Source organism: Piliocolobus tephrosceles, chromosome 13, assembly GCF_002776525.5.
Source record: "Piliocolobus tephrosceles isolate RC106 chromosome 13, ASM277652v3, whole genome shotgun sequence".
In the NCBI taxonomy this organism is placed as follows: Eukaryota; Metazoa; Chordata; class Mammalia; order Primates; family Cercopithecidae; genus Piliocolobus; species Piliocolobus tephrosceles.
Window position 1 is genome coordinate 20,810,675 of NC_045446.1, and position 16,522 is coordinate 20,827,196.

Below are 16,522 nucleotides of genomic sequence, written 5' to 3' on the forward strand. Positions count from 1 at the left end.
AACGGAACACCTGTGGAGACTCAGGAAGCCTCTGGCAGTTGGAAGTTTCTGTATCTCTTGTTCTCCTTTTTTATTGTGGTAGAAAAACACATATCATGAGATCCACCCTCATAAAACAAAAATATTAAATTAACCTTTATTCAAGAGAATAAATTCAAAAGTGAAATTCCAATAACAATGTCAGCAGGCTGTATTTCCTATTTACTTTACAGTTTTAAATTTATCTTCATAGAGATAAAGATCAGATGCTAGAATTACACACTTAACAAGAAAAACAAGAATGTAAAGGAGGAAGATAGGTTTTTTTCCACAATGTCACCGAGAATCTAATTAGCACTTCCCTGACTTGCTTAGGGACTGAGTACTGAGATAACATAAAGTTTGTGTTATGTTTCTAAGTAGGTATTTTTTTTTTTTCTGGGTTATTTTTGGTACTGAAATAGAGAGAAAGGAAGAAAAAGGGGGATAATGAACTAGAGGATTAATTTAGATTCTCCAACCAATACTCTATATACAGATGCCTCAGAACTGAATGTCTAAATTAAAATTCAGCATTATCTCACTGTTCAGTGAAGACATTTTATCCTTAAAAGACATTTTAGGAAAAGAATACAAAAAATATGAATCACAGAAGTGAAAGGACCTATTCAGTGGATTTCAAACAGCGTTGTATAGAGTTCTGGGTACCTCAGAGGTAACTCTGGGTCTACAGGAGAAGAAAGGAGAGGTCAAGTTGGTGGGACTCCCAGCCAGTCAAGGCTCTGATCTGTTTTATACACTGGGCTCATATGAGATTTAGCTTGAACAAAAACTAAAACAAGTTTAAAAACCCATGACTGAAATTGCTCCTTTTGTATGGGATATTAAGCTTCAGGTAATGACAATTTTTAAACTAAACAAGTACCCCCAACATATATATACACACATTAGTGAATCCAACTTTAAAAAAATCTGAGAGGTCGGGGTGTGGCCGATAACCACAACTATTCAAGGAAGCTGAGGCAGGAGGATCACTTGAGCCCAGGTGTTCAACACCAGCCTAGGCAACATAACAAGACCTTATATCTAAATTTAAAATGAACGTAAATAAAAATCTGAAAAAGGGCACCTCTTTTTTGTTCAAGATAGTATACAAATGAACTAAATATATTACCAAAAAAGACAAAGTTATAAGCCAGCCAAATCTGAATTAAAGAATTCTAATTTGACCACATTAATATCCAACAAGAGGGCTGTTTGAATAAGCTATGGCACACATAGATTACAGAATACTGTATAGTGATTAAATATGGTGTTGTAGAAGAGTAGTGATAACATGTTAATGATACACAGTTAAATGAAATGCTATATATACACATGTATACTGTATACGTATATATGTACGAATACACACATATGTACGTGTATATACACATACATATACACGTGTATATATACACATATATATATTTAAATGACAGAGTCTTGCTCTGTCTCCCAGGCTGGAGCACAGTGGTGTGATCATAGCTCACTGTAACGTCAAACTCCTGGGCTCAAGCAATCCTCCTGCCTCCACCCAGCTAATTTTTAAATTTTTGTAGAGAAGGCATCTCGCGATGTTGTCCAGGCTGGTTATGAACTCCTGGCCTCAAGCGATCCTTCCACCTTGGCTTCCCAAAGTATTGAGATTATAGACATGCGCCACCACACCTGGCCTATTTTATTATTACAGAAAAAAAGATTCTCTAGGTATATTTGTCTAAAATAACAAGATTGGAACCAAAACATTGGGCAGAATTATCAAGAATTTTAATATTCTTCATGTTTATCTGCAGTTTCTAAGTTTTCAATAAGCACATACTACTAACATTAAAAAAAAAAGGATTATCATAAACTCTTTTTTTTTTTTTTTTTTTTGAGACGGAGTCTCGCTCTGTTGCCCAGGCTGGAGTGCGGTGGCGCAATCTCGGCTCACTGCAGTCTCCGCCTCCCAGGTTTAGGCCATTCTCCTGCCTCAGCCTCCCGAGTAGCTGGGACTACAGGCACCCGCCACCTCGCCCGGCTAGTTTTTTGTATTTTTTTTAGTAGAGAAGGGGTTTCACCGTGTTAGCCAGGATGGTCTCGATCTCCTGACCTCGTGATCCACCCATCTCGGCCTCCCAAAGTGCTGGGATTACAGGCTTGAGCCACCACGCCCGGCCTATCATAAATTCTTTTGAAGAGTTGTCAAAATGTTGCCAAAGTGTCGGACAACAAGAGGCTACTTTACTCAGCAGATCCTATGTGCGTTGTGTTTATTCCCACTGGTTCTTAACCACGGGCAATTTTACCCCCCAGCAGATGTTTACCAATGTCTTGAGTTGGTTTTGGTTGTCACAACTGGTGAGGGGTGCCACTGGCATCTAACAGGTAGAGGTCATGGATACTGCTAAACATCCTACAACGCAAAGGATAGACCCACAAGAAAGAATTATCCAGCCCAAAATGGCAATACTACTGAGGTTGAGAAATCCTGTTCTAAAAGTGAATGAGAAAGAACTTCCCCACAGCCCATTTAATCCTCAAATTCTCTGCTATGACTACTAACAAGAAGATAAATTAATTCTGACAGAAACAAGGAAAGCAGGCTCTGTTGGACTGGCCTAATTCCATTATCTCCATGTTTCAAAATCAACCTCAGATATAAAGGTTCTTGGCACTTCCCCGGCTCATATTGTAAATGAAGCCCTCGAAACCAAAGCATGCAGCTATCTCCTTATGTGAACAAGCCATGTTCCCTTGATCAATGCTTTCTCCCTGAACATTTTAGTAAATTGGTAGCTTGCAATTACACATTTCTAGAAGCTCTGAAATGTGTCACATTTCTGTGTATCCTAATGCCATAAGCAAAACTCCATTTTCTTCAAAGCCTCTTTCAATAAAACATAACATTATTTGCCAAAGGCAAGATTCCAGGAACTAAACAGGGAGCTATTTCTTGGACCTTAACTCTGTCCCCTGGATGAGCTTAATTTATATACTAGAATATCTTCGTCTACTTTCATGGACATTTTTTAAAAGCAAAAGCAGCAGCAGAAACAAGCCAAAGCGTAATCAGATGGAAGTCTGAGAACTGCAGCCATAGAATAAATACAAAGTTAACAAGAAAAACACCAGATTTTTTTCACAAATAGCAAAAGAGCCTGAGAAACAGAAAAAGACATATTGACCTCAGTCGTCAGTCATAAGGACTCAGCCCCACAGCAAATGCATCCCAGCGTGTACACAGAAGGATTACAGCCAGAAAAGCTTGGGAAAGAGGGATATTAGGAGAAGAAATAGTTCATTTTCCTGAAATCCTAGACTCTGGTTCAGGTTACTCTAGTTCTAGTTTTTTCTCATCCTCTAGCTCATCTATGGATCAAAAGCACATGAAGGATGACAAGCACAAAGACTCAATATTTCAACCCAGAGAGGTGTTTTGAACTAGGAACCAGCATGCATCTCTGCAAGGTAGTCTGTTGTTATTTTATAGCACTCAACACATAGTATATAGTCTATAAAACCATACCAATGACAATATTTTGACATACGTGAGGATTTGGTTCCATAGTGATTCTTGAATAAGTGTAAGGAAGTTCTCCATACCATGCTGTAAGTCTCGGTTGCTGATAAGTTACATCTAAGAAAGAAAATACAGGCCTTTGAAATGGTTTAATACTATTTAAGGTGTTACTACTGAGTGCCAACTCTGTGCCTTGCAATGTGCTATGAGAAATACAAAGGATAAGTAAGAATGGGCTCTGACCCAAAGTTCCACCTTCACAGAAGATAGGGGACTTGGCAAGTAGAATGAACAAGAGAAACCACTACGTTGGCAGACACTGCATGGGCAAAGGCTCTGAGATCAGAGAATGTGAGTGACTTGCTTGTATTAGTGATGACATAAACAAGAGAAGGCAAAGAGTCACACTGGGGAACAGGGGGCTCAGACTAGGGACGGTCTCAAAAAGCAGAATAGTGAGACTGAACCCCCATCTGCAGAAATTTGTGTCACCAACATCCATATGAGAAACAAGACAAACTGCTCATTCATGTGTCCAATGTTGTGTAAACCTTTTTGATTCAAAGGAGGAAAAAGTGTCCTGACCAACTGTAGCATGCAGTTGATTTTCGTCAGAAGGCTTTGATGTTCCAATTTATAGAAGCAGTTATCCATAGATCTGCTCTTTTTCCCACAACTGGTATAACAATAATAATAATAATAATAATAGCAGCAGCTAACACTCACCGAAGGCTTACTACATACCAGGCAATCTTGTGTTATCTCATTTTATTAACACAGCAACCTTATAAGGTAGACAGTATTATTAGTTTAATTTTACAGATAAGAAAACCAGGGATCAGAGAGTTACTTAACTGTAATTTGCTTAAAATTAACAACTACTTTGAATGAAAGAGCCAACAATCAAAGCCATGTCTGTCACCAAAAGCCCTGCTGCAGAAACTGCGGGAGTTGAGAGAAGGCTGTCCCGAAGGCTGAGAGAAAGCTGACTCCCATTCTGATGCATGAGTAACAGAAATGAAGCCAGTACAGTCGGCCTTTCGTATCTGTGAGTTCCACATTCACCATGATCAAAAATACTCAAACCATGGATCAAACACACACACAAAATATATAAAAATTAAAAATAACAATACCATAGATGAAAAATACTCAAAAAATATATAAAAATTAAAAATAACAATACCACCATAAAAACAGTATAACAACTATTTACATATCACTTACATTGTATTAAGTATTATAATGATTTAAAGGATACTAGGCCGGGCGCAGTGGCTCAAGCCTGTAATCCCAGCACTTTGGGAGGCCGAGACGGGCGGATCACGAGGTCAGGAGATCGAGACCATCCTGGCTAACACGGTGAAACTCCGTCTCTACTAAAAAATACAAAAAAAAACTAGCCGGGCGAGGTGGTGGGCGCCTATAGTCGCAGCTACTCAGGAGGCTGAGGCAGGAGAATGGCGTGAACCCGGGAGGTGGAGCTTCCAGTGAGCTGAGATCCGGCCACTGCACTCCAGCCTGGGAGACAGAGCAAGACTCTGTCTCAAAAAAATAAAATAAAATAAAATAAAGGATACTAGAGGATGTGCATAGGTTATATGCACACACTCTGATAGTTTTGTTTTTTTTTTTTTTTGAGATGGAGTCTCGCTCTATTGCCAGGCTGGAGTGCAGTGGCGTGATTTTGGCTCACTGCAACCTCCACCTCCCAGATTCAAGCAATTCTCCTGCCTCAGCCTCCTGGAGTAGCTGGGACTACAGGTGCGCACCACCATGCCCAGCTAATTTTTGTATTTTTAGTAGACATGGGGTTTCACCATGTTGGCCAGGATGGTCTCGATCTCCTGACCTCGTGATCCACCTGCCTCGGCCTCCCAAAGTGCTGGGATTACAGGTGTGAGCCACCACACCCAGCCACTATGATAGTTTTTATAAAAGGATTTGAGCATACATGAATCCTGGAACCAATCCCCTGTGGATACTGAGGGACAACTATATATACTTTGCCTCTTTACAGAAAATTTAAATTCACTCAATGTGCCAGAAAAGAAAACTCTATGCTGGAGCACAGACGCCCCCCAGTGACCGCCTGTGGTATAACAGGCACTGTTGGCTTGTGGATGCCCACAGAGATTCAGGTTCCAACTCAGGTAACAAACTGCAGTGTCACTTTTACAAGCTCAGGAGAGTACAGATGCTGAAGCTAGAGGAGACTGGACTCTTCTGGCGAAAGTTAAAGAAGAATACAAAGTCAGCAAGGAGTGTGAAAGAATGTATGCAAAATGGGATCAGAAAAAAAGAAAGCTCTCTAAGTTTCTATGAAGAAAGTAAAAAGTTGGCACCATTTGAAGCAACAGTCAGTGAACAAACACAAAAGGAGGTAAGTACATGAGCCATAGTTCAGCCAACCAAATTTCCTTTGGTTCCTTGAACTCTCACCTCTATCCTCTTGCCATGTTCTCTCTGATCTCTGGGCGTTCCACCTGCTGTTTCTCCTGCCTGGAATACTTTCCCTGTCCTTTCTGGCTAATTCTACTTTCTTAGGATCTCAGGTTTTGAATTTCTGTTTAAGACTAACTAAGCAGAGGCGATGGTATTAGGAAACATTCCAGAGAGGGAGAACACGCAGCACCAACTGTGACCTCTGGGATCTACTTACCCTCTCTGATGCCGGTCCTCTGTTTCCAGGGAACATCTTGACAAAGCTGTTCCAATATCCAGTCAGCTTCTTTTACGTCAACAAAGCCAGGATACAAACAGACCCTGGGTGTAGAATGAACCATTGTTAACCAAAGAACATGGAAAAGATAAGTTAGACTCTAAACGTTAGTGGAAACAGTTAATCTGGATGCAGCCTCTAATGGGTAGATGAAATCATCTTACCACGGCTCCCACAGCAAGCAGAGCCTAACATCACCCAGGTCATGAGGCCCCATATGCAAAATAAGCTCCTTTCATGTTGGGACAAATAAAAGAGGCAATGAAGGATAAAGGGATGACAGGTAAGGGCTTTTATAGATCATAATTCAAACACTACTCCAGTACCACTTAGCTGTGAAGCCCTGGGCAAGTTACTGAACCTCTCTGAACTTTGGTTTTCTCATCTGTAACCTGAGATGACATCAACCTCATAGGTTCACTGTGAAGAGTAAATAGAATAAGGCTGGGTGCAGTGGCTCACGCCTGTAATCTCAGCACTTTGGGAGGCTGAGGCGGGTGGATCACCTGAGGTCAGGAGTTCGAGACCAGCCTGACCAACACGGTGAAACCCCGTGTCGACCAAAAATACAAAATTAGCTGGGTGTGGTGGTGCACACCTGTAGTTCCAGCTACTTGGAAGACTGAGGCAGGAGAATCGCTTGAATCCGGGGGCAGAGGTTGCAGTGAGCCAATATCACACCACTGCACTTCAACCTGGGCTACAAGAGCAAAACTCCGTCTCAAAAAAAAAAAAAAAATAACTAATAAAATGCCTGGCCTTGTTTTATTTAAACAATTGGTAGTCTTCTGAGACTACACTAATTCTAGGGAAAGCTAGAGCTCATTATGACTGTATCAAAATAAACATAGCTAATGAGGGTTCTTTCTCCCACTGAATATGTGTTTATTTCAACAATGCCAACTCAGCTCAAAATAATTTTGGATATCTTTCTTAAGACATCTTCTGAAAGCCCACGGAAGATTCTCTTAAACTGCCTTGGTAGCAAATCTTCACTCTTTGAAGGTGCATCTGATTTTCTGAAAGAGCCAAAGCTTACCTGAAGCCATACCTAGTTAACAGTAAGATATGACCAAAATGATAAAACTGGTTTGAGTGACTTGCTTTAAAATGAAAGTTCCAAAAAGGGTTATAACCATGGCAGAGCCACTGGTCCAGCAGAAGCTCTTAAGAAATTCATTTAGGGCCGGGCACGGTGGCTCACGCCTGTAATCCCAGCACTTTGGGAGGCCGAGGCGGGTGGGTCACGAGGTCAGGAGATTGAGACCATCCTGGCTAACACAGTGAAACCCTGTCTCTACTAAAAATACAAAAAAATTAGCCGGGCATGATGGCGGGTGCCTGTAGTCCCAGGTACTCGAGAGGCTGAGGCAGGAGAATGGTGCGAACCCCCGAGGTGGAGCTTGCAGTGAGCCGAGATCGTGCCACTGCATTCCAGCCTGGGGGACAGAGACAGACTCCATCTCAAAAAAAAAAAAAGAAAAAAAGAAAAAAAAAAAAGAAATTCATTTAGATGTGTAAGTTCTAATATATTTGTTTTAAATGTCTCATTATTTTTTAGTGACAATTAGTATACTTAAGCATTAAGGTGATTTTAATGTTTCAATGTTTTTAAAATAATGACTAATGCCTAATATACCCTAAATAGTATATGTTTAACTACTGAAATCTACCCTAGGCCAGGTATGGTGACTCACGCCTGTAATCCCAACACTTTGGGAGGCCAAGGTGGGCAGATCACTTGAGCCCAGGAGTTCAAGGCCAGCCTGGGCAATATGATGAAACCCCATCACTACCAAAAAAAAAAAAAAATACAAAAATTAGCCAGGTGTGGTGGCACACACCTGTAGTCCCAGCTACTCAGACGCTGAAGTGGGAGGGTGGCTTGAGCCCAGGAGGCAGAGGTTGTAGTGAGCCGAGATCGTGCCACTGCACCCCAGACTGGGCGACAGAGCCAGACTCTGTCTCAAAAACAAAAAGACAACAAAAAAAGAAATTTACCCTAGTGTAGCAATATGTAATATTATATTCAATAATATATAATATGTAATATACATAAAATACAATAATAATATAATGTGGCACTCACAGCACAGAAGTCCAGACTAGACCAACTCTAATATCAAGTTACTATGTAGCACTAAGAAAAAATATTCAGGCCGGGCATGGTGGCTCACACCTGTAATCCCAGCACATTGGGAGGCTGAGGCAGGTGGATTAGCTGAGGTCAGGAGTTGAGACCAGCCTGACCAACATGGTGAAATCCCATCTGTACTAAAAATACAAAAAAATTAGCTGGGCTTGGTGGCACATGCCTGTAATCCCAGCTACTTGGGAGGCTGAGGCAGGAGAATCTCTTGAACCTAGGAGGCAGAGGTTGCAGTGAGCCAAGACAGCACCATTGCACTCCAGCCTGGGCTAACAAGAGCAAAACTCCGTCTTGAAAAGAAAAAAGAAAAAATATTCAATCTTCCTAGGTCTCATTTCCTCATCTAAAAAACTGGGGAAGTAATAGCTATGATATCTGACAGAAAGGTTTGGAACTATATCTGAAAATGTTTTGATGTCAGAAATATTATATAAAAAAGATACTATCAAATTTTTGCTCCCCAAGAATTTAAAGGGCAGAAGTTACCTATTTGAAACAAGGGAGTAGACTTTTTTAAACTTTAAGTTTGGGGTACATGTGCAGGTTTGTTATATAGGTATGCTTGTGTCATAGGGGTTTGTTGTACAGATTATTTCATCATGCAGGTGTTAAGCCTAGTGCCCATTAGTTATTTTTCCTGTTCCTCTCCCTCCTCCCACCCTCCACCCTCCGACAAGTCCCAGTGTCTATTGTTCCCCTCTATGTGTCCCTGTGTTCTCAACATTTGGCTCCCACTTACAAGTGAGAACATGCAGCATTTGGTTTTCTGGTCCCACGTTAGTTTACTGAGGATAAAGGTCTTTAGCTCCATCCATGTTCCCGCAAAGGACATGCTTTCATTCCTTTTAATGGCTGCATAGTATTCCATAATGTATATGTACCACACTTCCTTTATCTAGGGGAGTAGACTATTTTAAGAGACTATAACTCAGTGATAATTACAGTCACTTCTTGTGAGGATTCGCTTACCTAGATACACCTGTGGGTGACAGGCTGATTTCATACACACCCTCTCTGCTAAAGAAACAAAGGAAACAGACTTGTTAGTTTGAAGCAAAACAATATGCTCTACCCAGTGAAGAGTTATCCTTCCTAACTGCCAAAGTCCTGGCTCACCAAAGTCATTTAATTATGAGAGAGGCATAATCCCCACCTTCTTCTACCACTGAGATAAAGGGCAAGATCATGATATATCATTAATATATATATATATTATTGGGAATGGAACTGTGACAGGATCAGGCCATGGAGACAAAAACTGGGATAAAATAAATTCTGACTCTACCTCTTTTATTCTGCCCCTAATTGAGGCAGATATGGTCCAGGAATCTATTGCCCAAAGAGGAGTCAAATAGAGCACTGCTCTGGAGAATGTGGAATAGGGGATACATTTAACAGGCAGCAAGCACATCTCAGGGCTCTGGGCTTCTGTTGCTTTCAAAAATATACATCTGATGAGGTTCCTCTTCTGATTAAAATCCTTCGATGGCACCCCAAAACTGCATTCAAGGTCCTCATAATGCAGCTCTATCTTCTGACAGCTCCAATAAACTCATCATCCTCCAGCAGCAATCAACTGCTTGGAATCTCCTGAATATACCACTATGTTTCTAACTCCATGTTTTTCAACATGCTGGAATGCCACCCCGTCACCCGGCATCCCCAAACCAATCCACCTTCAGTTATGGTCTAGTGGAAAACTCTAATTCACCTTTCAAAAATCCTAGCTTCAGCATCACCTCCTTTAAACTTTTCCTGACCTTTAATCTAGGCAAATAATATTAACCTCTCATCCTCTGTGTTACCACTAGACCTTAGATACAGTCTATTTTTTCATGATGTACAAGATTACAATTTATCTGATTAAATGTCTATTTCATGTACTAGACAGTGGGGTCCTGAGGTGCAAAGAATAGGTAGGTTATTGTTTCCCAGTGTCTGCACATAGCAGATGGGCAATAAAGGTTTACTGAATTTAATCAAATGTGAAAATGTATAAAGCTGTTGCAGAACTGCCAGGTGGTAAGGCCCATAATGAGAAAAGTGACACAGACTGGATTGGTATATCAAGACAATTGTGTCAGATCCTTCTCAGAGAGAGATACGTTATAGAGAATAATGCGAAGGGGCACTTTTCACGTCACCTTCTGTCACAGGAGTTAGTGGTTCATGATCTGAACTAGGCTTTTAAGTAGACGTACGAGTGCCTTTCAGTCAAAATGTAGGCATAGCTGTCACACATATTTACTACATTTTCTCCATGCATTGTCTATAAAGTTTCCCTGAGTATACAGAGAACAAAGTGTTTCAATATGATATATTGGCCCACATTCAGAAATGGCTCACGGAAGACATTTCCGGCTTTTTTTTTTTTAGCCTAGCAAACTTTAGATAACCAGAATTAACAGATTCCAGGACCAAGTAGGAATGAGTTCTGTCCTTTTTCTCTGACAATTGCCAGTTTTGGGGCGGCTGAATGTCACATCTGTAGCTTACAACATGTTTCATGGTTTTGTTTATTCTCCTTATCACCAATGAAGGCACTAACACACTTGTTTTTTAAAAACAACCAAAGGCCTGGCATGGTAGCTCATCCCTGCAATATCAGCACTTTGGGAAGCTGAGGTGGGAGGATCATTTGAGCCCAGGAATTCGAGACCAGCCCAGGCAACATAGGGAGATCCCATCTCTACAAAAAATTGTTTTAAAAATGAGCAAGGCATGGTGGTGTGCGCCTGTGGGCCCAGCTACTCGGGAGGCTGAGGTGGGAGGATCACTTGAGCCTAGAAGATGGAGGCTACAGTGAGTTTTGATTATGCCACTACACTCCAGCCTGAGTAACAGAGTGACAGCCTGTTCCAAAAAACTAAAAAATAATAAACAACCAAAGACTATTAGAACTAGCCTGCGACTTTTTCTAATATATACAAGCCAATCTGCAAGGAGTCAAACAGCATAACAAACAGACTGATCATGGGCAAGAACATATATCTAATGCTAATTTGCTAAGATAAAAGAATAGTTTCTACTGACAATTTATCTACATCAGATGAAAATTGACAAGCATAAAAAGAGGAGTCAAAGCATCTCTCACCAACTTTGGACAAGAACATTTAGACACAGATCAATATAAGAAGAATGTTTACTATCATTTAAACTGTTCTGGAGTAATTACATGGTTTTAATAAATGGACTGTAAGCTCATCTACAGCACTAGCAGCTTTCACAGCATTGCTAGTAAAATGGCAATTAATGGCTTCTCAAAGAACTATGCCTCAGTGACTCAGGAAAAATCCCTCTCTGTCTTTGCCTGAGAGGTTTAGCTTACTGTCTACAGATATCGGTGAAACAGGGCCAGGAAATCTACACGAGTCAAAGTTTAACATATGGCTACCTTTGTTGCATTTTCCATACCATCAGCAAATTCAGAAAGTCTTCTCAAAAGATCAAGTTTAAAGACATTTGAGATGAGAATATCCCAGACTAAAATTAAGACACTTATTGGGCCATTCTCTCCCAGATAGAAAAAACAGTAAGGAAAGATTCCAGTCTCTTCATTTCACTGTGGGCAACAACTACAGGAAGACAGCAAATTACTTACTCAATCACTCGTGGCTTGGGAGCTCTACGTACTACCTGCAAGGAAATAGGTGGATCTTACTTCTGGAATGTTCTTATTCCTCACAGATACTGACTTACTATATCTTCCCATTTCTGGTCAAAATAAAGTTAAAAAGTATCTCTTTTCTATTCCAACTTCTCACTAACCCACCAGAGATCCTTGTCTCTGCTCTTCTTATAACTACTTCACATTTGCTAGTAGACAGTAAAAGAAGATACAATTATTAATAGAATTAATAAATTTTCCCAGCAGCCAGCAGCTCTGGAAAATCTTGACAATAATCTTTTTTTAAAATACAAAATATGCTATAAAATAAGGAGTTTCAATAATTATTTATAGAGTTGTTACTATGGCAAGATACCCAACTTTTTAACTTTTCCACATTATTAAAAAGTAAATCTTCACTGTTTCCCACGTTTTTCCTCATGGGAAAAAAGGGCTAAAAATCAGGTATTTTGCTATAATAACTGAAATTTTAATCTAATTCCAAAGACGTTGAAGTGCAACAGCACTGAAGACAGCACAGTTTTAGAATTGCTGGAGCTCAAATAACAAATGCAAGCAGGCTCTCATTATGGTGTAACCTCCTTGCCAAAAATACGGGAATAATATGTGACCATTAACGAGAAGCAGACTACGAAGAATCCCCAGACATAGAAAGGAACTGAAATACTTTGCATTTCATTATTATTATAGTTCTTCTGCTCTGCTATTAGTGAATTTATTCAGTCATTATTTATTTGAGTGTCCACTGTGTGAATATCACTTTTTAAAGCAAATTTTTGTCACTATTGAAGAAAAAACCAAGAATTTACCTGCTGAGGTTCTTTGAACACAAACTCTCTGTCAGAGAGATGATGCTCTTTGTTCTTCCAGGTCTGGCCAGGCTTCTGGTGGAGATGGCTCTTAGCAGCGGTAGCTGAAGCAAGAGAGGGGACAGCCTCAAACCAGGGGAAAGTCTGTTCTCAGCACCTTCTACTGAGCAAGGGCCAACAAAGCCCACTTGGAGATGATCTCTATGACATGTAGAAACTAACTGGTAAAGTCAACAGAAGAACTGAAAGGTTTGAGGGTGTGGACTAAATATGAGGAACACTAAAGACCCACCCTTAGCTCACCATCAACAAAATAGACAACATTTCAGCCACATTTTAAACAATTCCTTGACATTAATTGAAATGGAAGTCCATTATAAACCAAAAGGATATAAAGAAAAGAGAATGAGAGCTGTCCATATCCACACACACACACAATCCCTACAGATTCTTGCCTGGCTGAGCAATGGCCTGGCTCTTAGCAGGGGCAGCCCAGGCTCCCTGAACTCGAGCTCGCCGTCTTTTTTCCTCCATGTTGACCAAAAAGGCTTCTGCTATGAGCTTTGGGAAGATTTTGTTTCTGCTTCAAACTACTCCATGGTATCTGTTTATTAAAACAAAACACTGTTTTTAGTTACGGTTGTGAACAATTACTCCTAAGGCATAATTAATTTCAGGCAGAAGACTCTCAATGGCAAGAGCCTCTATGTAAAATCAGTTTCTGTCATCACAGCATTTCAATCAAGAAGCCTAAGTCATTTGGGGCTGCTGGCTTTAGCATTTACCTTTTGTAAACTTATCATAGTACTTTTGTTTCTTTCACAAGAAAGTGCATTTTAAGAAATTCTAAAATCAGGACCTATCATAAACCACATTCCTTTTAATATTCCCCAAGAGTAGAATATAAGGAAACTGTACTATTCCCATTTTCACCTACATGGACATTGAGAAATAGGCTAAGACTGTTTCCAGGCATATATTCTATTATCACCGGCTGCATCAAACTTCCCTGGAAGTTTGTTCAAAACACCTACAGGCCACCTCCAGAAAATCTGATTTAGGATGGATACAGGTATTTGTCTTTAAAACAAGCAGTGTAAGATTTGACACTATGCAGGTATGTATGTGGACCGCAAAGTTTAGTGATGTACCCAAAGTCGCTCAGGAAATCCACAATAGACAGATTAACATTCAACTTTTATTAAATTCCTGTCTCCAGCTAACTGATAAATCCACCTCATAATGGCTAATAATACTCATTTGACAGTTGTACCAGTAAGTTCAGCCTACAGCAAATACAGAAGCACTTACAGCTACCAAAACAACAAGGAAATTCAAGCCACATGTTCCAAATCTGTAAGCTATTTCTTTATGCTTCTACCTAAGAAAGCTTCACACCTCAAGTTCTCAAAGGTAAAAGCTCATTGTATATTAATAGCTTGCTTAGCCTATAGATTTCCAGGTCCCATCTCCCACCTCTTCTGACTCAGTAGAGCTGAGCCAGGTCCAGGGATCTGTGCGTTTAACGAGTTCCCCCAGGTGATAAGCATGTAATTAATTTCATTTAATAGGTGGGGAGACGACAGAGGCTGCCATCTGCCCAGAAGAGTTAATGACAATTAAACACCAATTCTTCAATCCCAGGAGCTCCCGTTTGACATGTTCTCTCAATTGAGGCCCTAAAAGCGTAACACAATTACCTACAGTCCCCGCAGAGGATAGAACTTGCTCACCTTCTTGCTCCGTTCACTGGGGAGCCATATGTTATTTGTCAGGGAACAATTGTCGAAAATACAGATTCCAGAGCCCCATCCCAGACCTACTCAATTTGAAGAGTCCCAGAATTTGTTAACTAACGCCACCCTCAACCCAGGAATTCTTAATGCACACAGAGCTTGAGAACCGGTGCTGTAAAGGACAAGGACTCTGGCGCCAGCCAGAACTCGCTTTGAATCCAGATCTGTCACTTCCCAGCTGCAAGGCCCACAACAAATGACTTCACCTTTCTGAACCCCAGTTTTTCCTCAGTAAACAGGGGAGTCACTTTCCGCATGGTTGAGGTGCAGACTAAGCGAGCTCCGCAGGTGGAAGAGCCTGGTCCTGGCTAAGGGTACTTCCTTTTCCTAATTTAGATCCTTCTCTTCCAGAAGGCCTACAATCAGGCCCCGGAGGTCGCCCAGGAAGAGACTTCAGGGGTGGTCCTCACATCCCCAGCCCCGCGCACCCAGTAGTAAGTGGGAAAGGCGCACTTACGGGCGGAGCCAGGCGCGCCAGTCCAAACCCGCTAGGACTTGGGGCACCCCTAGCAGCCTGGTACCCACTCCGCAGTCTGTGGTCGGAACCTTAAGAGTGAAGCACCGACTCCAGCAACTCCCAATTACAGGCCGTGGCGTCAGGCACTTCCTCTCGACGTTACGCAGCGCCGCCACTACTTCCGGTGCACCGTCCGCAGTCCGGGTAGTCCCCACATCCCCCGCGCCTGAAGGGCCTAGTCACCGAAGGTGCTGATGAGGGGATAGGGGTTGCAGCGAGCAGGGATTGACAGTGCGGTGGAGCAGTGTGAAGGGATCGGGGTTTGGAAAAGATGGAAGTGAAGGCGTGTCTCCTACGTGAGTTCCTCGAAACTGGAGATGTTTAAGCATCAGCATCTTTGTGGCAGAAAGAGCGACCGGGTCCCTGCGGGGCTAGATAAAGGGAGAGGAGTTTGGGGGACCTGCTTATAATGTGCTAGGCAAAAGGATTTGCATTTTATCCTAAAAGCCACGGAGAGGCTGAGATGAGCCCCCTTTGCGTTCCTATTGCAGCCTGTGCACGCCTCCGAACACAGAATTTACAGCAGGGCATAGGACCACGCCTTAATTCGCCTTGGCTCTCTCCAGTGCTAGGCAAATTTTGCTTGAGTGAACAGACCTACTTTTTGGTCCAGACACCACCATTTACTAGGTGTATAATCTAGGGCAAGTACTCTGCCTCTGTTAAATGGGTATCGCTCTAGTAGGGAGGATTAAGTGAGATAATGCATTTAAAGAATAGCACAAAGCCTGGAACACAACAAAGACTCAAAAAATGAAAAAGAGCTCACCCCATTTGAGCTCATGAGAAACATCTTTAAAGTGGTCATGTTAAACCATGTACTTTACAGTATGAAAATAGCAAAAGTAGCAAGAATTGACTGTTTTATGCAAGTCATTATCTAAGATCTTCCAGTATAGTCACTGTGGAAATCTTTAAAATAAGCCTGGTACGAGTGTTTACCTGCAGGAAGCTCATTATAGGTACACCTCATTAATGTACCTATATTGTTGCTACTATCAAATCCATTTTCACAGCACTTATTATTATTTGTTATACTTTGTGACACTGAAGGAAAAAATGATTTATCCTAGAACTGAAAGGAGAGAAAATGCAAAGGCTAGATTACAGTTTTTTTCCTCCATCAACTAATTTGTCAGTGTCTGCTTCTGGCTCAGGAACTTTGGCTGTATCTTCTAAAAGATGTCATTTCTTTCTTTTCAATGATTATAGTTTTGGAACAGGAACAAAGAAGTCTGGATTGAGGAGTTCCTAAAAGTAGTGATTAACACCTCTTCAGCCTCTAAGTAGTGTATTTCTCAAAAATCAATCCATGATTTACTTGCATCTGAAATCACCGCTTTTTTTTTTTCCAGAATCACCTGCGTTTTTAACAAGT

At 41.1% G+C, this 16,522-nt stretch overlaps 1 protein-coding gene across 6 annotated transcripts in view; it reads right to left on the reverse strand.

Moving 5' to 3' along the window:
• ALKBH3 (alkB homolog 3, alpha-ketoglutaratedependent dioxygenase) overlaps window positions 1–15,206 on the reverse strand; it is a 46,893-nt gene extending 31,687 nt beyond the window's left edge. For 2 of the 6 annotated variants that reach the window (XM_023215815.3, XM_023215810.3), the window contains exons 1-7: window positions 15,085–15,200; window positions 13,287–13,435; window positions 12,832–12,935; window positions 11,996–12,030; window positions 9,364–9,411; window positions 6,186–6,289; window positions 3,552–3,640 (exon numbers count right to left, since the gene is read on the reverse strand). In XM_023215815.3, the coding sequence (XP_023071583.1) occupies window positions 3,552–3,640; window positions 6,186–6,289; window positions 9,364–9,411; window positions 11,996–12,030; window positions 12,832–12,935; window positions 13,287–13,365 (459 nt within the window). In that variant the 5' untranslated portion in view covers window positions 13,366–13,435; window positions 15,085–15,200. Of the gene's footprint in view, window positions 1–3,551; window positions 3,641–6,185; window positions 6,290–9,363; window positions 9,412–11,995; window positions 12,031–12,831; window positions 12,936–13,286; window positions 13,436–14,564 lie in introns of all 6 variants that reach the window. The other 4 variants (XM_023215814.1, XM_023215811.1, XM_023215813.3 and 1 more) reach the window with 4 other exon arrangements.
• Between the last annotated feature and the right edge of the window lie 1,316 nt (window positions 15,207–16,522).